The sequence below is a fragment of the Argopecten irradians genome, chromosome 7 (genome assembly GCF_041381155.1).
Source record: "Argopecten irradians isolate NY chromosome 7, Ai_NY, whole genome shotgun sequence".
NCBI classification, from domain to species: domain Eukaryota; kingdom Metazoa; phylum Mollusca; class Bivalvia; order Pectinida; family Pectinidae; genus Argopecten; species Argopecten irradians.
In genome coordinates this window covers 17,792,835-17,816,722 of record NC_091140.1, presented here as the reverse complement: position 1 = coordinate 17,816,722, position 23,888 = coordinate 17,792,835, and the positions used below count along the sequence as shown (strand labels likewise).

The 23,888-nt window shown below is 35.9% G+C and overlaps 1 protein-coding gene across 2 annotated transcripts in view; it reads right to left on the bottom strand.

Annotated features, from left to right (window-relative positions):
• Positions 1-41: 41 nt before the first annotated feature.
• LOC138327737 (serine/arginine repetitive matrix protein 2-like) overlaps positions 42-23,888 on the bottom strand; it is a 141,223-nt gene continuing 117,376 nt past the window's right edge. For both annotated transcript variants that reach the window (XM_069274074.1, XM_069274075.1), the window contains 6 exons: positions 22,993-23,805; positions 8,377-9,732; positions 4,544-4,682; positions 4,039-4,140; positions 3,148-3,321; positions 42-2,800 (listed from right to left, as the gene is read on the bottom strand). In XM_069274074.1, coding sequence (XP_069130175.1) covers positions 2,537-2,800; positions 3,148-3,321; positions 4,039-4,140; positions 4,544-4,682; positions 8,377-9,732; positions 22,993-23,805 — 2,848 coding nt within the window. In that variant the 3' untranslated portion in view covers positions 42-2,536. The remainder of the gene's footprint in view (positions 2,801-3,147; positions 3,322-4,038; positions 4,141-4,543; positions 4,683-8,376; positions 9,733-22,992; positions 23,806-23,888) is intronic.

The following is a 23,888-nucleotide window of genomic DNA, read 5'->3' as shown; positions in this document are numbered from 1 at the left end:
GGCCTCACTTGAAATATCAAAAGTAAAATAAAACAAACTCATTATTCTCAAGTTCACACACCTTTTAATGATCTTCCCTTGGAAGTTTTTCATGTGTATATATTTATAATATTACTGATGTAAAATCCATGTTTTAATGTATTTGTTAAATGGACATCTAAGCTACATGTCACATGACTTGTCATACAGGGTCATGTGACTTGACACAGTAGATCACAGATCACATGACCTTCGAAACACACAAACAAACAAAATGTGTGGTATATTTGATGAATTTCCTTTGGAAACTTTGTAGGGAGGATGGAATGCAATCTACCTTTATAAACTATCAACTCCACAAATATTGCAGGACATTTTTGAAGAAGAAGGCTGCATAGTTTGATAAGAATTAATTCTATTAATTAGTTTCTTTACTAATGAACTGATGATATAGTTAAAACATTTGGCAATGAATGAATGTATGATCAAAATGTTGTGATATAATTTTCACTTTCATTGGACGAAACATATGCAAAAAAATATCTTGCCTTTTCAAAGCTGAATATAAGTTTCTCAAAATATAATTCAAGAAATTTCATATGAATTCAGTAATTTATATTGTGAAAAATTTGGATCATTCAATGAATTTATGTCAACAATATACACACAGTCCCGAATCAGTACTGTTAAAAGGTTAACAATGAAAAGGTAAAACAATTATGTTATAATTACCAGTGATAACAAGTTTAAAAATAACTCTTACTTTCCTGAAGATTATTCAACAAAAGAAAAAAAACTCACCAAAACTTAACTTCTTCAGTAGATATGATATAGATATTCAAACAATTTGACAAAAAAGAAAATTCTTAGTAACTTAATTTGTATCCCGTTAAATTGCTCAATTACATGTATTTTTAGCACATTTTAAATTTCATAAAAATAATTTGCATGCTATCTATCCCTATAAATTAAAGTGTGTTAGTCCAATATACTAGTACAGGCCATTCTAAATAAGAAATAAAGGGGTGTAATCATACCATCCCATTTATTTTGGCAGTAAAAATTTTGAATAGCCTGCATTAGAGAGAGGTTTGAAACTCTGACTATGATATAATCATCTTTCAGACATAAAACATAAAATATAACGAATGCAGCTTAATTAATTAGCTTTATATATCTCCCAGAATCAGGCATTCTGATCCTGACCACACTACACTATACAACTTAGATTAAATTAAATACTTTTCCTGCTCAACAATAAATGTAACAAAATCTGATATTTATACAGACATGGAAAATTATACACAAACAAATTGCAAGGCTGCAAATAAATTATCAAGATAATATAAAATAGGACATTCAAATCTACGGATAATAAACTGTTAACTAAAATGGAAATTTTTATGACTTTTGCACCGTTTTTTTTTTTTAATATTCACAGTATCAACAAAAGACTCTATTCGGGAGAATTAAAATGTACAACACCTTACAGTCAGGGGAACAAAGTTATCTCCCTTCCCCCATGATAGGATAAATGTATGATTTCAGATATATTTTTACACGCGTTTTCTTGTCTGGAATATATTTATGTGATAAAATTCCTCGACCAATATACACACATCTTGACACAATGGGTTTGTTCGTTTTGATACATTTTGTTTTTGGGGGAGTCATTTACACACATGCCAACAAAATCAACAATAATAGCAAGGATTTCAGGCACTTTTAGCCTGTGTAACAAAAAAAAAAAAAAACAATACTTCAACAGGTTAACACATTAAAAAGCATTGAGACACATGTAATTAAAACTGAAACAACGTTAGGTCTATAGCAGTTAAGCTTTTCACCAAATCTGGCATACTGGTAACTAGAGAATTGGAACAAAATTTACAGAATAAATAAAGAGCAATAAGCTTGTTTCTTAATAATTTTGTCAACATGAGATCCATTCTTCCATTTTTAAATAAATTAAGCTGTCATAAATGATAATTGCAAAAGAAATGAAATGAAGTAGAATGATTAAAAATACTGAAAACAAAAATGGCAAAGAATTTGAAAATTTACAAATGCTATTGATATTGCAAATGGAAGATGGAAAGGACATTTAAATTTGTTACCATGGCTATAGGAGAATAAAATATACAATCTCCAGTATCTGGCCAAAAATATATTTGTTGAATGATCAGCAAAAATAAAACATGGAACACGTAAGCTGTGAGGACTGAAAAATACTAATAACATTCCTCAATATGTCTCCCCCTCTCGCACTCGAAAAATATCACGTGTGTACAATATCATACCGGCAGCACAATCTCGGACTCACAAATGCTTACAAAAAATGTGTTGACAAATACGATTCCATGAATTCGAAAATAAAATAATCTGAACACATTATTTATCACATTATCCTTGCGTTACCACCAAGTCATTAAAATACTCTGATACAACACGAACAAACCAAGTCATTTGTCAGATTGACTCAGCGTCGTTTGTCGGTAGACTTTCATATTTCTTAGACTTAGTGTCATTTGGCAGCCATACTTTTCCATGTGAAGTTTCAGTGTCGTTTGTCAGGGATACTCCGACGTAATGCCTGGATTTGTTCCTGTCCAAGAGTGATTTTGTCCTCCAGATTCTGGTGTTCCACTGTTAGTCTTGATTTCATTTTGATGTAGTACTGATAGTCCTCCAACTCCTGATCACTCAGTGATTCGCGAAGTATCCCCAGAATTTGCGTACTTCGTTGGTCAATGTCTTGTTTAAGTTTTTGGGCCTCTTCGTGCTGGGCTTTGTAGCGGTCTCTCTTCTGTGTGGCTATGTCCTGGAAGTAAAAAGCAAAAATCAAATTTTATAAAGATTATCAACAAAAGTACAAAAAAGTTTAATTTTCTGTATGTAATACAAAAAACATAGCAAACAAAGGGCCATAACTCTAGTAAATAGGGTAAAATCAGACTGTTCTTTAGGAATTTAAGTCTATAATGTCTCAAAGAAAATGGATGAAATCTGAAGGAGATATATCAAGGCGATACAAAGCCATACTATAATCAACATTTCACATGAATTTTCAAAAAAAAACTGAGGGCTCCCTTTTCAAACAAATCTAGGACAGAATGGAGAGGATACAAGTAACATATGGTGTGCATTCTACACAGAAAATGTTCCTACCTTTTGATGGACGTCACAGTCTTCTGGTAAACTCTGTAACGCATTCTCAGCACGTGCCAGGAGCCCTGACATTTTAAGGAGCAGGCGTATGATGTGGTCCATCTCTCTCAGGAACGACTGGAACTTGTCTTTCTCTTTCTGACTCTTACATTTCTTCTCCACTGTCTCCGATACCTAAACAGGTAATCATGTCAGGTCAGAAATCGTACATAAAACAGGAAGTAATTTTACGTAGTAAATCATGAACATCTATAGCAAATAAGTTTTTAATATTTTACAATATTTCAGTGGCCAGAAATCTACATGATTTTTCTGAGTTGAGTTGAATGACTTTGGTTTCATAGCCCGAAAAGAAAAGTTTAAAATGGTATATTTTTATAATGCTTATTAATGAAAACCATAAGAGAAAATTTGTTTGATTAAATGATTAATGTATATGTATTCTTAAAGATGCTCCACCGCCGACAGAGCATAAATGATATTCTTCATTTGAACAATAATTGGTGTTTAATTGTGTATATATATGCCTAATTCAAACAAAAAATAATATGAAAATAACTTATTTTGTCTTTGGTGCATGCACAATCAGTATTTCATTCCATATAGGATATAGTGCCACGGATTTTTTTCGGGATGCAATTAATTATTTTTCATATTTTTAACTTGAATTAAAAATTAGAAGCTCAAACTTTTTAACGGTGGTAATGGTGTAAAGTAAGTAACTTTTGTAACTGAAGAAAAATACTAAATCATCTCCTCCTGTTTTTTATAGTGAAAAAATACCATTTGTCAACGGTGGAGCATCTTTAAATATCTATCAAAATATTCATTTAATGCTCTGAGGTACAATTTAATTATAATCGCTCAAAATTGATTGCTACACAATCTCACCATTTTGCCCACAGTATCAACTTCTTTGATTTCCACTTGTAGATCTGATTTCTCATCCTTCAGCTTATCCATCTTTTTCACTATACTAGACACCAGTTCTTCCTGTATACAAAATAACACAGGTATGTAATACAGATCCTAGTAGCAACAGAAATAGAGGGGGGATCTTTTAAATATACTATTTGTACCACTTTGAGGAAAAAGAAATGAATGTGAATCTGTATGGAATGGGATAAAACAGATGGGTAACACCAATTCTGCACTCTATATAAGAGGCATAAAATGGAAGATATTGCAAATATTCATTATGAATGGTAATTAGACCATGAATTTGCATGGAAAATTCACTTTGAATTTGCTTGGAAATTTCACCTTGAATTTGTTTGGAAATTTCACTTTGAATCTGCTTGGAAATTTCACCTTGAATTTGTTTGGAAATTTCACCTTGAATTTGTTTGGAAATTTCCCCTTGAATCTGCTTGATATGATAATGATTTATCTTTACCTTAGTTCTAAGAAGGCTTTCTGGATCTACAATATCTTCCGTCATCTTCTTTCCGAGCTCTTCACTGTTTCGGATGTCAATTTCGATCTGGGCTTTGGACGGGGACACCCAATAGGTAGATGGAGGTGAACCCTTTTCCCTGCAAACCAAACATTTATCGTTAGACGTGTGATACCAAACGCATTTCACAGGTTTTCTTCATTTCCTTATATCAACCAGAACACAATATAAATACTTCTTTTTTGATAATTACAAGGAACATCTTTCATTTTACAAATCTACCAGGTAATGGATGATTTTCAAATTCATCTCTTTTTATGCCTCATTGGTTTTTCTGTTCTAAATGATACAGCTAGTTTATCCCACCTGCTAGCTTCCATTGCAGTGACCGTTGCAGATTGATATAGGAGGGTTCAGTTTGCTATGAAATTCACCAACACAGAAATCTGATCAAATTTCATGTCACTTTTCAATTTACATCACTCCATTTTATATATTGTACAATCACTATTGGACACATCCATCTTAAATGTACTGTAGCACTGTATAGATATAGCCTTCAAAGAATCCTTCACAAGATTTTGTTTTGTTTTTCTCTTTAAAAAAATATTTTTCACAAAAACTTGATGCTGATGGAAATCTGGATCCTAACTGCTATCCACAGATCTGTAACATTTCACTCCGCACCAAAGAATAAATTCTAAATTTCCGTATCAAACTTTGCTTCCGTAATCACTTTATAAACTACAACCAATCTCCTAAACTGGATCCAGCACATCTGTATGAAATACAAATTTGTATTTCACAACTATCAACACACGTAAAAATCTCCCACGGAAGCCAATGCTTTGGGTTAAAAGCTAATGAAATAATGATGTGGATGTTTCGTAAGTCTAACGTATGTACACGCACAAATGTGCACGTAGTTTACAATATATAGGCACCGAGATGCTTTTTGAGTTACGGAGATTTACGAGATGTATTTGTCTAGCTGTAATCTTGTGCTCCCAAAGGATGTTTTTTTTTTAGCTGAAAACATCTAATCTCATATATCATCTTGCCAAAAACTGCCAAAATAAACTCAACATGGTACGATAAGAACTCTTGGAGTTAGGTCCCCACTCCATCTTTTTAAGGATTTGGAGTAAAAGGTGAGAAAATCTGTAGCTGACCTAGCTATTTTGTAAACAATCTTGAGCACTATTTGGGTGGATTCTTGGATATATCTGGAGCCCTTCACATTATGTCAAAATATCTACCCCGTCATCATTGCTGATATCTGTGTAAAACTTAAGATTCCCTCCAGCTCCTCACCCCTAATATCACAACATGGCCTACCTCAAAAATCAACCCTTATATAATTTGTTCTTTAATAGATCAATAAAAATTAGACTAATTAAAAGTAAATGATTGAATTACTGAGACTAGAAATTTTTTTCTACAATAGTAATCAAAGGAAAAATAGAAACAAAATAAGTTTCATGTTGATGGTGTAAGTATTGAGGTAAAAACATCACATGGACTTGATAATACACCAGCACTAATTCCCTACAATGATGAAGTGTTTGTATAAATGTTGCCAGTTTGATCCCCCGCGTTATTGTGTAGTAAAAATATTTGTCCTGGCATCAGTGAGATGGAGGATATCCAGATCACCAGCAACAAAATCCTCCTACACATACTAGGAACGATTTGGTATGGAACTCGTTAGTGAGTCTACACAGTAACTACCCTAATTACGACCACTCTGATAGCACCAGCCTCAAAATTTACACCTTCATGAACCCAACAAATTGGGAAAGTAAGGCATTCATATTTTGTTGAAGAAAAACATATTGCAAGCAAAAAATATCAAAACTGTCCACACTGTAGAAAGTGAAGTAGTACTAAATATCATATAATATTTTAAATAGAATCAGGAGTATTAAATCATATTTATTGCATATAAACAGTAAGCAACACAAAATTCCCAAAATTTATCTGTCCCAAAGTATGTGGAAGGACTTAAAATTCCTTCAGTGTTAACAATTTAAAATGAAGCTATAAATTAAAACAGCTATATATCTAGACAACAAGAATTAAAGATGGAATCAAATGACAGGTGGACAAAAACAACATGTGGGTGGACAGACTCTAAGGACAGATGGACAAAAATAATAATTTAGCTGCTGGAGGAGGCAGAAAGGTTACTATTTCCTACATGTTCGGGTCTGACCTCTGTAATTTAGTACTAAAAGTACAGAATCGTTCTTCCCTGTCTGACAATAATTGTTGCCTTTAATACTCTTAATTACATCAGGCAGTAAAGCCTTCACCTTGGAATCAATCCAAAACCACCTGTGGACCCCACCAGGTTGATATTGGTATAACCCAACTGTATGCTTCTTACCTATACCATTATCGTTATAGGGGAGTGCAGTTATTGAGGCATCAAAGTTTTGTTTTGACAAACTTTTTTTATTTCCATCAGAAGCAATCGTAGTAACTCTTTATAGATCATTAGTATAATTTACTCTAATGAACCTTCCAGAGATATTATTTATCATTTGAAAATGTTCCCCTGTTAATGAAACCCTATTTACTTCAATTGGAAATATATACAAGATTCATCCCGAGTCTAATTTACAACCATTTCTGTTATTCCCTCAATCACGGCGGATTTCCGTCAAAGAGGAATTATCATTACCGTAACCATTTTGTTTCTTTATCTGAGAATTGCTGTACTTTCATTCAAAGGACTTCATTAAAACATGAATGTACAATTTATCCTGTACTCTAAGTGGCTGGAAAACATCTCCCAAGTTACAGGCTCTGTAATTATATAGCTGTAGATTTTGATGGTAGATTTGTCCAACATATGCTTTACTTATTACGAGGACCTTACCTTTCATCCTAATGGCTTTCCAATTAATTCACCTGATTTTATGATACAATTTCCCAAAAGTGGTTGTTTATTTGTTTTATTTTGTTTGTTTGATGATCAAATCATCATTAAATTAATTCAGAAACTATAATGTATGCTAATTTTGTTCATTAGAAAAAACTTGATAAATTGAGTCTCCCAAATGATAATGAAGTGAGAAACATTTTTAATTCACTATCGTTTTTCTCATGAGGCATTTATTAAATGCACTCAAAACACCAGATTTTGATTAGCAGCACTGCTTCTTTAGAGATTCCAATGAAATATTTATCCAATGCAGTGAACTCGATCACCCCCCCCCCCATCTCCACATCCCTACCCCAGTAACTCAATAGGTCTTTGAGAGCAGAAATAACTTCCTTTCATTATCACTGCTCTCTACCATCTGTTTATACATATGTAATAATTATAGGTTTATGGGGTGTTTTTGGTTGAAAAGGTCATCAGAGGGCACATTATCTCCTCGTCTGCATCTGGGCAATATCACATGTATTTTCTGCTTCAAATGATTGAGGACCACCATGGGTAACATTTATATGTCTTTTTTTATTTCATCACCTGACATAAGAAATGAAATTAATTACTCTTATCAAAATGATTAATGATTTATTGAAGGAAGATTTAAAAGCATCAACAACTTCGTCCCCATGCACCCCTCAAAAAAAAAATTTCATATATGAATACTTTCGCTTTCTGTATGTGAAGTGGAAATGAAGTCATTTCCCCTGTAGTTATCTTCTCTTTCTGCAGGAATAGTGGCAGTAAAGTTACCTAACTTTTCTACTAGGCAATAAAGTTATGTATGAAATTTGTACCATAACAGAGAAAATTTATCTAAATACCCATGTTCATGAGGTTCAAACTGTTCAAAAGTGGGTTTTTAAACTTATAATTTTAGAAAATAACTTACTTTGGCCTGCCATAGGAATCTTGATCTACTGAGTTGTCTTGGACACCGTTGGGCGTGGAAACTTTTGCGTCCTCGTTGGACCCTGTAGACAGTTTGGATGTCTGTGGAGAATGTCCAGTACTATGTTTTCTGGGTGTTTCCGCCGGCGGAACAATACCCGACATGAACTTCATCCGTCCCAGATCGTCCTGGTTCAGCATCTCTGATAATTTCTTGTCCTTGTCCTTCACTTGGCGAGCAAACTCCTGCACTTTTTCATTACACTCTAGTTCTTCCTGCGATGGCTGACGGCCGTGGTTTATGGAAAGAGGTGTATTGCGACCTTCACTGAGGTCAGAGGATGAAGAACTACTGTGATGATGGCTGTAGGATCGTGATCGTTCAACAGGTGATGGCGCTTCAGGTTGTGGAACAGGTCTGTGAGATATAGGGACCCTTTCTGGAACTTTAGGAGGTGTCGGGTCACTGTTATAACGATCATGAGGTGAACTCTTCAGTCTCAAATTCGGAGAAATGTCAGGCCGTTCTGGCCGGCTATAACTGACGCGGTCAGACATATTTTGATTGTAAGAATTCACATCCTGTCTATGCACGTTTTCACTACTATCACTATTCCTTTGAAGAGCACCAACAGAGTCGTCTCCCCTTTCAGCACTTCCCTTCCGATGTGGCAGTTCATTTGGATGTGAGAAACCATTGCTACCCTGAAGACCGTACTGTCCGATATAATTCATACGTTTCTTTTCCACTGTGAACGACTGCTCTGATTTGTCACCTTGATGGTCTCTGGAAGACCGCCTGTACCTGTTAGAACTATATTGGTTACTCTGCCTAGGAGAGTCCACACCAATATCTGATGGCTTAGTCCGATCTTCGAAAGACTTTTTCAAATTATTTACACCAGAGGGCGATCTTCGAGCCTTATTATCACCAGTACTATTGGATGGTTTCTTTTCAAATCGGAAAATACGATCTTTGACAGATGGACTATCCGCATCTTCTTTTTCAGAAGGTGCCACCTCTGGTTGACGGGAATTATCTGACGACATATACGCACGAGGTGCCATGACTGAACTAGAACTCTGGGAATTTCCGAGAGGCCTCGAGTAAATTGTGGGTGTAACAGTCTGCTCAAACTCTGATTCAGATGTGTTATTTTCAAGGTCCAGAGGAGGGATGTTGATTGCGTTTTCACTCCTCCAGCCTTGGTCGTTTAGATTCCTTCGCGGAGGCTTCTGAATCTGTTGTTTATAGTTGTTGTTTTCTGTGAGCAGCGTTGTTGATTTAGAGCGACTGTACACACCAACTTGTCGTACATATTTGTTCTTGTGGGAACCATATGAATCGTCTGCACATCTGTAAAGACAATAGGAACACCAATTAAAAATACAGAAAATTTGATGTCTGCTTAATACCGACCACTTTCAACAATCGTAAGGATGACAAGTGAAAACCTGTTTATATATATAATTACTGTAATGTAATTTGTGTTGAATGGGACATAAGATTTGGTCAACTAACAATGCCATATTGCTCTTGTATTGCAATATCATGTATTATATAGAATGCATATCATGTGTATATAGTCATTTGCATTGCTATATTATTGTAATGTTGCACATATGTGTATTGCTGTATGAAATTGCACTTTTGTTCTCAGTATTTAGTGTTTACATGTTTTGATACACATCAGTTGACCATCCTCCCTATAACTGATAACCAGAGATCCAAAGATGTGGACATCAGCTGACCTGAGTACCCCTCCCTATAATGTATGTCTATGATAACTAGAGATCTGGAGATATTTGTGTCTGGACATCAGATGACCAGTAACCCTCCCTCCAGTGTAACGACCATCTTAAAATAAGCCATGTCTACTGGCCATGTTGCTACTCCATTTAATATTTATCTGCCTACAACATAAATCTGTCTGTCCCAATACAGATTCACGCCACCTTCCCCTCCTCTGGTTATGGACCATCAGTCACTACACAGGGCCAATTTACCCCGGATTGGTGGCAGTTCAGACAAGTCAGGAGACATTCACTAGATAAGTAGGCCTGTAAATCAAATTTAACAATTTTTTTTTAACTGACAGGGGACCAAATAGCTGGATCAGTCACTATAGTATCAATGTATATAGGCATCCTATCTGTTACCATGGTAACTTCCATTGGAGATTCAGTACCTTGGTTACAACTGTCTAGTCACAGTATCGAAACAGTACCTATACCATGAAAACCATGGTTACTATATAGAAATAAAAAATCATACCATTTTTATAGTTAGAGCCAACATATCTATTACAGAATCCATCTTTCTATTGGTATCCGAGATAGGACTTTGGAAACCATTGACACTGTGACACCCATAGAGATTAAGGCAATGATCTCTAGGAGGCCAATCACCAATTTGGATTCCTTCCCTTTCCATCCAGTACCTTGACCATAACTAAGGAAATCTGTTTGGCTCAAGATGACCATTACTGATTAATGCTAATTTGTTTGTTGGCCTTGACCATCAAGTAAAGAAGCACTGACCATAAGTTTGGAATGCTTACAATGTCCAGTGGTAGTGTCTGTATACACACATACACCCCAAACCAGTTGACCTCATTATCAAGGCCATAAAGAATCCCAACCTTTATATCAGTCAGAGGTCAAGGTCATGGTCAAGGTCATTAACGACTTTAATTATAAAAATAAATATTTAAGTTTTTGTTTCAATAAGATGAAAAACGAATTTCTCAACTAGAACTTCATAACTGGAATCCCTTTTACATCACCACATGTATATATATACCCTACAGGATGAACAGTGAATTTATAAATGAGTTGGAAAACACATGCATGTTTCCAGCCATTAAGCAGTAAGTAGTTTGACGATTTTTTTCCTCATTTTCCCTCAATGGAAACTCTGTATACTAGACCTTAAATTGCATAATTCAGTGGTATGCTGCAGGAATGTTCCTTATCGGGAATTTTAGGCGCAAATGTTCACTTGAAACAAAACATGTGCCAATTATGCCAGCGGACTTTCAACTGCTCGACTTGTAAGTAGTAGGAGATATGATAAAGTGTGCCTATACTCTACAATCAGCAGTTGATGAGAGGGACAACCCTTTGGTCTGGGGGCATGTTACCACATTAGAAGCAATTGATGGTTTACAAAATACTTCCTCATTTGTTTGTGACCGAAATCAACATTTTCATTCTTGGGTTGATTTAACCAATTTTTCAAGAGGAAATAAAATATAAGAAAAGGATTCTTGAATAGGATGTTGTAATAAATTGCAATATCCTTTAATAAAGACTATTTCCAAATATATGCCACCTTGTGTTATTTAATTGTAATTATAGTTAGTACAGAGATTAATTAAATATTTCTTTTGAATGAATCTATGTTTCTACCAATTGAAAATGGAATTTCATGCGCCTCATAAAGTACATTACAAATATTTATTATAATAATACAGAATATGTCTTCAAGTGATTGGCAACATTACAGAAGATATTCTTCAAGTTATTCCAAAAGTTTTCACACAAATTATAATGTGAATCATACATTATTGGTCACTACCCAAAATTGTGTTATCAGCATTTACCTGGCTATAGCCGTACAGGTAAAGGTCAGGTGTTAATGTGGTCATTTCTCCTTAATTTGACATCATGTTCCTAGTCACCTCTGAATGACCATTAGTCATACCCAATGTCCTTGCCTCAAGTGACCAACATTGTAAACAAACTGGACATCACCTGCGTCACAAACGATCTAAAGATGTCTCGGGGACATGGCTTTTTACCTGTTATCAGATCTATATACCTTCATTGATAACGAGTTTTTATTTCAATTGTTGATATAGATATGTAATTAACCTGCTATATACGCTCTCTAGATTTCAGTCTTGATAAGATTACACAAGAGATGTGATTCATCATCAAGGACCTATAGAGTGGTTCTATATTGGTTCATATCAAAGTAGATCGTCAGAAAATAAATAAAGTAATGGGTAGACATCTTAAAATGAATTTCCTTCATCCTGTACACAGCTATACTAACATTTGACATTTTTTTAATAGATTTTGAAATTTTGCATGAAATGTTTGAAGAGGTATCTTTTTTTTCTAACTAGTTTTTGGAGTTGTAATCATTGAATAATTAGTGATCACTTAAATAAAACTAAGTTTCGTTGCTGAAAGTACCCCAAAACATGAGGATATTCAGTATTTAGTGTTCACAGAGTATATTCAGTATACAATGAATATTTCATAAAAAAAAGAAGAGTTTCTAATAGCATTAATTCAATTTCTCCCAAGTCTGAAAGTGGGAGTCTAAGATCAAAGGGTTTTAAGGCCCATGACCATAGTCACTTTCCACTCACCCCAAGGGGATATTTAGACATCCTTATTGACCCTGAACATCCCAACCCCATCATGACACTTCAAAAGTGTGAGAAGTAAAACATCTGTATACATTAATCCTGGCAGTAGTTTATTCCCCATAAAACCTTAGAAATAAGTTATAATGACTGATCAACCATGACCTGTTTTTATAGACAATGCACCAAAGAATGTCCTTGACCTTCAATCATTACCTTGACCTTCACTGCACAGATGACATGACCTTGACCTTCGTGCATTCAAAACAAAAATATGCTTTCAACTACCTCTAGTCTATCTTAATCTAGATAGATGAAATAGCACACTTATTTCAAATATTTTGCCACAGCTAGCCTTCGTCATAAACAGGGGTTGTTTATGTGGTATGTAATCGTATGAAAATTGTGTACAAATTACTCCACATCCGGCGCTATGTAACATTATGTAAAAGGTTATTGTCTGATAGGTGAAAGCTGTGCCCAACAAAATCCTACTGTTACAAGTACAGTAGAATCTTGTTCAATAGTTATATAGTAATATTTCATTTCAACAAATGAAATAATTAAGTGTTGAAATTTAAGATAAGAGTGTTTATTGACAAGTGGGGACAGAAATGGGGACAAAAAATGGACAGATATTCAAAATGGGTCTGGGCAGGTGGTGAAGTAGAGAAGGCAAGGGACAACAATTAGGACACAATGTTCACTTAATGGGGACAGAACTGGGTCTGGAAAAGGGACAAGGAGCAAAAGTTAGAAAACTTTTGAACACAAAAAATGAATCATGGGCAAAGTACACAGCCAAAGGCAGTCAAATGGCTAAATCTATAAAGACAACAGGCTTTGAGAGTTATAAATACTGACAAAAATGCCTTGGTTTGGGGCTAATATGGGGTCAAAGACATAGATAGAAGTGCCAAAATAAAGGGTTTCTGTGGGGTTAGTTAGATGTACTTACTTGATTCCCCATCGCTGATATGAATACATCACCATCAGTTGAGGGTGGATTTCTGTCCCACTTGTATAAATAATTCAAGCATTGAGACACTGGTGAATCACATCCTGGCTAAGATATCCCCAACACAATCACCGCCAAATCAACAGGTCAGTGCAGTTTAATAGCATCCCAATCACAATATATGTCCAGTTTTGGCCACAACGAAATGATCCTTTGGAGGTATATAGAAATATACATGTGCTATTACTACACAAACATCATTGAGACCCTATAATTCACAGCTTAATGTTAGCCAATATAAACTTTCCTCCATAAAACTGAACATCCCAGTGGGTAAACAGTGTACGCTTTAATCAGGCCAATTTAACAGATGGTTTGTAGGCCTGAATTAATCCACTACAACCCTGTGTTAATTGCTAGTGCAGCCAACTGCTCTATACTCCAACACACAAAATACTATCCTCTGTTACTACTGCAACACAATGTATCCAAATCACACTTGATGAACATGTCCATGTATCTAAAAACTTCTAACCCCACAACAGTCTGTTGTTGTACACACACAGCTAGTACTAGTAGAGTCCCCTAAATCCTTTCTAGTTCCGAGTGAACCCCACATGCACATCCAACATGGCCGCTGCCTTAGTAACCACAGAGATCACAACAGTCACACAGATGACAAGAAACATATTTTTGGCATGTAGTTGCCACCTCATGACTATTCCTAATCAATCGTGTTGACCCTTGACCCCGGAGCTATGTTAAACGTCACTTCCAGTATAATTTGTCCCCTGGGAAGACGTCTAAGTGCTCACAGGACCTCTGGGTGTATACCCCAACCTTTATCTCACTGGCAGAGGTGAAAGTGCTGGTAGATGTTTTCAGGAGATAACGTTTAGGCCATTAGAGTACAGACAAGCTTGCTGCTCTCCATGAGGACTCTTGATATATGTATTGTACAGCGTACAGAATCAGAATAAAATCAGATGATAAAACCCTCCAAAAAACATGCAGAAAGCTTGTCGTTAGTGACGAGTCACATATGTTGTTTGTAACGCCTGTGTTAATTCCTGATAAAAAAATGTGGAAAACTTTCCAAGAACTTTGCATCTATTTCATTACAATTCTGAACCAGATTTTTCCAGCATTTTTCTCCTCCATTAACAATCCCAGTAAGACACCCAACACTATGGAATCACATGTGTTATATGGTACAGCATACAGATAATGTTGCCATTAGGCTCCCTTATTATTTTATAGTTATGACATTATACTGCAATCACAACAAGACATTCAAAACATATGAAGGCAGGGGAGGTCTTTGATGCAGGAATAGTCTACACAGAAATATCACCATGGTAACCACCTATATTCAAAACCAAGAGGACAAAGTCTTTGGAGTATGACTATATCACTTCAGGAAGTTAACCCTTCATAATTTCTAGACACGTTCTCCATAAAATATATTTTTCATTTGTTTAAAATGTTGTATGATATATTGTATATATGCTATGACAACTTACTTTTGATGAAATAAAACTGATTCCAATGTCAAAAGATTCTGTTATATCCAATGATAAATGTATAGGAAAACAAGAAATCTTCAAATGTGTGGCATGAAGAACCTTATAATGAATAAGTGTGTTCAAGTCAAGATTGGAGTATCTTTTGAGAATCTTGAAATTATCAAATTCCATGCAACACACGTACACGAAACATGCCAGAGGGACATTACAATCCTTCACGATAGCTGCACTTCATTAAATCCACTCATCTGGAAAAACCACAGCCACAGCACACAAGTGCAGCATATAAAACAGGTAATCGTTACGCTGCTTTATGAAATCTTTCATCTGATGCACGTTTCAGGAAGGAAAAAAATCATCAGATTCAAAGCCAGACAGATTAATCCTGCGGTAGATACATAGCCTGATTTATGTAGGGTCTGGATGAAAATGAATCGCTTGTGCACAAAAGGAAGTTTTTGAAGATAAAAAAATCCACAGATAATAAAATCCTAATTAAAATAAGAAAATAAGCCGAGTCACAACAGATAGCAGTGAATCTGATCTGAAAACATTTGCCACACAGTGACTTATCCACAGATAACAGCACAAACAAGTAACTTGCTCCAGAACCACATCTGATTTCGTTAATCACCCTGTTACGTTACAACCGAGGTCAGATTGTGCTTGAAACTCCACATACGCTATATTCACCCATTGATTGGTTACAAGAGCTTTCACCTGGTCAATATCCAGGTTTAACAACCGGAAGAAAATCTCGACCATAATGAAAAGCCATTTCCAGCCTTAAGCACTTAACTCTTCATGACTTTTGTGTAATTACTTTCTAATTTGATAATCATTAACAAGGAAGGTTAAGAGCAACCACTTCAGATTTTTACTTGGATATTTGTAAAAGTAAACAAATAAAGATGCCAGGTAACTCAATTCCATACACACATTTTCTAGTGATGATGAAGCTGGCAGTTGCTTTGAAATCTGCACCAATTGAGGGTGCATGCATCTCCGATGGATTCCCTTCCTGCACTGGATTAAAGTCTACCAGATCAAGACTCCAGGGCTTTATTACTAAATGCACCCCTAAATACCTCCAATTAGCATATCCCTAATATAATATAGAAGATTCCACTAACACATGAAGGGGATAGTAGATGTCATGTACAGTTTTAACGCCAGACTTATGATGTCAAAACAGGTTTCGGGAGAGTTCTATCTTTGGTGGTGTGAGAAACGGACTTCAGCTGTTATAACTTCAACTTGTGAAACATTTTGATTGATGTGTTGTCTAAAACCTTCAGAAAAGTGGACTTGAACGGTCAAAACAGATGATAAGGAAAATGAACAACATAGGGTCAGTTACTCATGTTGGAGACTCATAATTGGTTTTCATTGGTACTTTCTCAGTAGTTAAAAAGATTTATTAATAATTTTGGAAATTGATATGCAATACATGAAAAGTCAATTAAACTTCACGCTAACTCTTTATGAAATTATTCACACTAACTTTTTATGAAATTACCCCAAATACCTCAGAGATCTCAAATAATCCTGACTGACCTTGATCTTCTTTAAACCTGACCTTGACCTGTCCACAATGTTAATGAAAAGTCAATAATTCATAACTTTTTAGACTATATGAGCCTTCATTACATTATTTGTTGAGTTGTCCAGCCAAGTTAAATACACTAAGCCTGCATGATAGTAACCCACTGGTCAGACTATGGTCAGTAAGTGGTCACCTCCAGAACACCTGATGACCAAGCTAAATAAGACCACAGGGGAGTATAAACAACTTTCAATTAGACACCACAGAGATTGCCATAACACATCACCAGGATATCAGTAACTCAATTATCTGGTGTGTACAGTCAGACTGACCTGCTGGAATACTGACCTGGATTGGTGTAGTGTTTGGGGTAGGGGGATGGGTATAAGGTGTGTCAGGAGGGATATATCGGGGCAAAGGTTTGGCAGGGCAGGGCAGGGCAGGGCAGGGTAGGCGGTGGGGCTAGAAGCTGACCAACTGTGATAATGGCCTGGATCAGGGGGTAAAGTGATTGGGGTTAGGGGAGGGGTAGAGGTATAGGAGTATGTGGAAGGGCTAGATGCTGACTAGGATCAGTGTAGAGATGATGGAGTGGAGAGGTGTTCATAAAGGAAGGGAGAATAAGGCATAATTGGGAACTAAGGCAATGAATATGGAAGAAGAAGTTTTCATTATACATAAGTTTATATGCACCAGAAAAGAACCTCTTTAGACAGACCAGTATTTACACAAACACCATATCTCCTCCACAATCCTCATCAGAGCCAACTTTCAATCAGCAGTCATACCTGACCACCAGGACCCTGAGGAATGTCAGGGACCAGAATATATCTCTGCCATCTACCTAGACTTACAGCACATGAGCCAATATTCTCTTAGCACTAGCTAGGGGATACCATGTATCTATATCCTTCCATGTGTCTGTCAGCATCTTGTCAAGTCTAGAGGAATCAGTACTGCTGTCTAGCCCTGTCTGTACAGATGGGGAGTGAGTGGGACTGATGCTGGCTGTATTATAACAATGACCTTGATTGACCTTATAGGCTTTATTAATAGAAACAGTACAGATATATCACTGCAATGTTTAGACCAGATGGTTATAAATATACTTAATTTCAGCCAAAATGATTGAGCTTAATTCTAACACAAGATTATCTCCCCCTTAGTTTGAACTGATTTTAAATTTCAACAATTTAGCAATGTCGGTCAATCAGATATATTTCTATGTTCCATGAAGTGGTACATTGATATCTCAACATTTGTCATGTGGACAACTCCATATTGATTCAACAATATATATAAAAAGACTTAATATAAGCCAATCCCAAACACAACACTTTACCTAGATTATACCTGCTGAATGATCTCCCAAACACAACACTTCACCTAGGTTATACCTGCTGAATGATCTCCCCTGATACCTTTTGAAAAGATTTAAACCATATTTCTGCTACTAAACAGCCTACCACTGTTCACTCACAGCTGTCTATCATTCCCCATCAAGGAATATCTGTCTATAATAGCTCCTCAATCTCTACCTCATCAAAAGCCACTTACAGGGGATCCAAAAGACGTGGGAGAATCCCAGCGGCCTGTATTATACCAGTGGGAGAATCCCAGCGGCCTGTATTATACCAGTGGGAGAATCCCAGCGGCCTGTATTATACCAGTGGGAGAATCCCAGCGGCCTGTATTATACCAATCACAGCTACACCTCCATCACAATGGGAATATAACACTTCAGAGAGACAGCATGTCACCCATATATCACATCATAACTCCAAGAAAATCCTTCCTTTATCTGTGATTTTATGGTAAATTCCCATAAAACTCCAAGGAAAATCATCCTCATTCTCAGTGTGTATAAGAAAATTCCTCACAAAAATCTCCAATGAAACTCCATAAACTGAATACATTTATCCCTCCATGAATTCCGTGTAATTCTAAATCCAGTATCCTCATGTGAACACTATAAAATCACAGAGGTTATAAAGGTCATGGGTCACAGAGTGCATGTCTGGCTGGAATGAATGATGTCCAAAAATGAATTTCAAATAAATATTTCCTAACAAGGTTTTTATGTATCATATCACATGATATCAATCTACAATATTAGAAATTAGTCCTATATTAGTTTTTTATTTTTTTGTAGAAATAAGTCGTAAATTTTTAGGGTGTGGTATAGCGAAGTCACGTTAGCCCTGAGTAATAGTGCAGCAGTTTACCTGGTTTTAAGTTCATCAATATACCCATTGTATAAATCAATCTTAATTCACCTGGTGAAATGTCAGGTAATATAACATATAATACCTTCAATTGACTTTAATCTCAGTGACAAAATAACATTGCTTTACCAGAGTGTAAATCTTAATTCAGAATAATTTGTGATTGTAGTCACTGAACCTTGCCAGTTAATCTATCTATTCCAGTAAAACACAAAGCTGATTCAAATGGCATACAAAACTTCATCTCCAGCAAACTCTGAAGGCTAAATTCTTACAAATGTGTCTAAAAATGAACAAACTACTTCAAGCATACCTTCTAAAACCATTCAAACTATCCCGAAAGTTGTCGAAACCATAACATCACAAAGAAACGTGGCCAAAACTGGATCGAAACATTTCCCCTCGAAAAACGTTAGCGTTCTGCACTTACTGCTTGCGTAGGTACGTAATTTGACATGCCGCTGTCACAATACATAATGTTTGTGTAGGGGACTTCTATATACCAAACACAAGTCTAGCTGTATGTACCGTACACATGTGGCAGAACTATCACACATATGTTGGATATATATGATCAACTTCTGTTCCTGTCAGATACAGATCAACCATTGTCTAGTATTATCTGAGAAACAACTAACAAACAGACAGTATATACCACAAAACAATACATGGTACATCTAATTGTGCAGTAATGCATTGTTTTACAAAATATAAACCAATTGTCACACCAAATTTTTCACAAAATTTTCCAGATTTTTCAATGAACCGCAGGCACCAAATAGATTCTTAAGACATTTTGAAAACATTGCAAGTATTTGCAGTACATTCCTCTGCATGCTGCCAAAACCAGTATTTGATATTCACAGTTTTCGGGTGAGTGAATGACACATAAGAAGCTTAAGAACATAAGAAGACCCAATTTTTAACAATAATATAAAATCACAATGATACAATGCAAGACAGTCCTCTATATTTTCCCAGTACATTAGCATTTAAAAGATTAATTAATATTATTACTCAATTTCTTATATTAGTAAGTTTTGACTTTCATCAGATTTTCAAAGCAAATTAAATGAGCAAGCTAAGAGACCATAAAATCACAAAAAACCAGACTAAATTCTCCTTTCACTTAACCATCCCAGATTGTGTATGTGGAAAAAGACATCTGATGTAACGGTATTCTGACACCAAATTCTCCAGAGACCAAAATGTAGGAGACAAACCCAATAAACTTCCTTAAAGAGATCCATCAAATGTCAATTTGGTTCCTAAACTCCTCAATTTACAACACCTAGCTTCCACACCCTAATATGTGGTGACAAGAATTACTTTCTTAAGCTTGAAATCGATACACTAGAGACTGGTAATTTGTACAGATGAACATGAGTGGGAGACTCTGAAGTAATATATATATAGATTCTGGGATCAAAACAAGCAGAGAGGTTGACAAATCTGTTGCTACCATTTCAAAATTAACTTCTGAACGAGCTGACTTATAAATTACAATGAACCCTGCCTTAGCATCCACTGGGTATACTGACCACCTGCTTATTAAGTCCAATCTAATTTGACCTGTGTATAATGACCACTGGGCTATTATAATGGTCATTATAGGCAGGTTTGACCTTATACTCTACAATTATGGAAAACACTGTCATTCTAATCAACTTCTGTGAATCCCATGCACTGTCATAAAGATTATAGATTATTCCAGATGAAATTCAAACTTGTTCACCAATTTCAATCGAAATCCTATGAAAATCTTGTAATTAGCATCTACAATGAAGAATCCAACATAACGTCCAGGATGCACATTTCCAATGAATCTTTGTCACAAAATAAACCAAACATTTCCAACACCCCAGCGTCACTACTTAGAATGTTCCCCTTGGAATGAGTCCTGTTATATTTCACAGGAATGTATGTAATCAGCTTTGAAGCCCTTGTTACAAATAGAAATCAGTTATCTTGCTTATCTATAGCCAACAGAAACCTGTTCACAGGACATCCAAACAATGGCCCTCATTACACAATACTTTAGTTCACATCCAATACACAGTGTCTCTAATGGGCAGACTACAACAGAAGACCTTTAAAATCTGTCCAATCCTGAATGGAGTACCATCCACTGGTTGTCAGAGAGAGACTCAGGCTCTATAAATAATGGACAGTATCAGAACATTTATCTGTGAAGTGCTATCTAAATGAGTGTGCCATTTCGTAATTGAAGGTGATTTGTAAACAAATGATGGGGGTTAATATTTATGTATGTAAGCATTATCTTACATACAGCTCTCTTACACTGATAGACACCAGGCCGTTTTTACACAACGCAGAAAGGAATCCTATGACTGCTTTAGTCTTGTAATTTTTCTCTGTTGACCTTATTCCTGAAAAATATATCTACTGAGTTATCTCCCCCTTGATTGCTTCCATATTTTCAGCAAATGAGTTCTATCTAATTCTGGTTATCATGCTGATGTAGACATGAAATATGAGTACAGATTATCTCCCTTTGAATTTATACCATTGTGACATACATTATCTCCCCTTACACAACCTCCAACTCCACATGAAATAACAGAAATCCCTTGGTGTATCAAATGCGGTACTTTGTATTACTGTGAATAACTCAATGTAAATAAAAGTTTTTCTTTGCTTTCTGAGATTTTGTTACTATTTCTTTCTTTTTTTTTGGCTTGTTTGTTTTTGTTGCGGTTTCTTTTATTGAATTATCAAATTGTCAATCAATATTTATTGTTTTTATTCTGTTTAACAATAAATTTATGCCAATATCTAAGTAAGTCTGGCACCTTAATACAATTTATAACAAGATATTTATGCTTTATTTAGATAAAACAGGAGAGATTCTTACAATGGAATTAATCCTAAACATTTCTATCTTCATTCTTAAAGCTGAACGTGGTATATATATTAAGACACAGTCTGCAAAGATTTTTAAGATATTTGAATAAAAAATCGAGCAACAGTTGTTATATATCAGTGTTTATATCTGGTGTATGCTGTAGAGGAATTAACACACTATTGTTGCTATGGATATAAGATATCTCCATGACAACGAGATCGTTACCACAGATACACTGACTCTCATCATAACACAACAATCTCCAATAAAACATAATTACAATATCAAACAAATATTCGCAAAATCCACATGGCTGATCATTTCAAAGTTTTCACTCGTGCATGAAACTCTTCAATTTCAAGACAAAGCTATTTTAGGTCCAGTATTATTTAATTTATACTTCCATTAAAGTTATACAGTGCATTGAGTTGAAGTGGATGATAGGAATATAGAACTAAGACACGTGCTGCAGCACTGCACACACGCCCAGACAGCGTTAACATAAGACAATTATCAGATACTGCCAGCCATGCAGGCAAACGTTTGTTTGAAGTAGTTTATCTAGGGAAAAAATTCATAATAGAATTTCTGCAGGTTTATAAACACAATAAAAGTCTGGCTTTCTAGCAATTTATATAATGTTTTGATGATAGGCTGTGGTTTGTAAGTGCACAAAGGTCAGGCGTCTAAAGCGGTAATATATACTACATACAATAGAAGTAGGCAGTTCTTCAACTTTAAAACAGATACTTGAAAATAACTGGTGAGGAATTTATATGTACTCAGAGTCAATTGTTTCGTAATATTTTTCTAATGAGGTTTAATGTTTAACATGAATTTCGTAAAGTGTTGTGTCAAGTTTGTAAATGTAGTGATGTGTATGGTATGATTGGATACTGTGTGATTCTGATAATCATAATAATGATGAAGGCCAGAAAATAGACATCAATACAGGCAAAGTCTTTTAAAATAATAAGATAATAGATAAATTGGTTTAATTCATAACCTTATAGTTTTTTATAGACCAAGAATAGTATCTATAATATTGTCAAGTTAAGACTTGAATATTCAGTTAAGTAAACTGTCTGGCCTTATTCTGTAATAACCATCGACTTACCTGTCATCTTCATTCAGTGACGATTCCCCAGATAGCACTTCGGGTGGTGGCGCTGGAAGGTCAAGGTTGTGAATGGCTGCCAAGTCCTCAGGATTTTTAATAGGTGTAGGAGGAGGAGGTAATTCCGGACTACACAGTTGCATTGGTGGAGAATAATTTTGACTAGAAGCTGTTTGGGGGATAATGTTAGGATTGTCTTTAGGAGGGGTCACATGCAGGGGCAAGGACACAGGGGTCGAAATGTGGGACACAGACGACCTTGGTGACGATTGTGACACGGGGCTCACATGACTGCTTGTCATCAGTTGATTGGGGGAGGAGGCCTGTGACATGAGCACATGATTGCTGGTAGCAGCGTAAGTTGTTTGATGAGGTGGAATGCCACTGACTAAAGATGACATTGATGTACCCGTTGTCGGGGGCGTGGCCTCCTGTGGCTCCAACGACGAGCGTTTCTGTGACTGTGAACAGTGCGTAATCGGCTTTGAGGAAACAACACTCATAGCCGTGGGTTTTAAGTTCTGTTGTTCGGAAAACCGCCTGTACTGTTTACGAAGTTGCTCGGCATAGTTATCCGGGGATGGCTCCCTGGGTTTCCGTGCCTGTAATTCAGGAGCACCTCGTTGCAATGGTTCCATATAACCAGTTGTCCGTGACAAGTGTTTACTTGTCTCCAGCTGACCAACGGAGTTGTGGCGGTAATTCCTGGGGGGTAGGGCTGGGGGCTTGTCATCCTCTGGGGGTGGGGGCGGAGGACGTCTGTACCCCATATTTGCATAATCCACGTTGTTACTGGACAGGGACCCTCCAGAACTGTAAATACACAACAAAAAAACTGGTAAACAAACAGGTAAACATACATTGTTTTCTGTAATAAATATTTCATGTAATACATA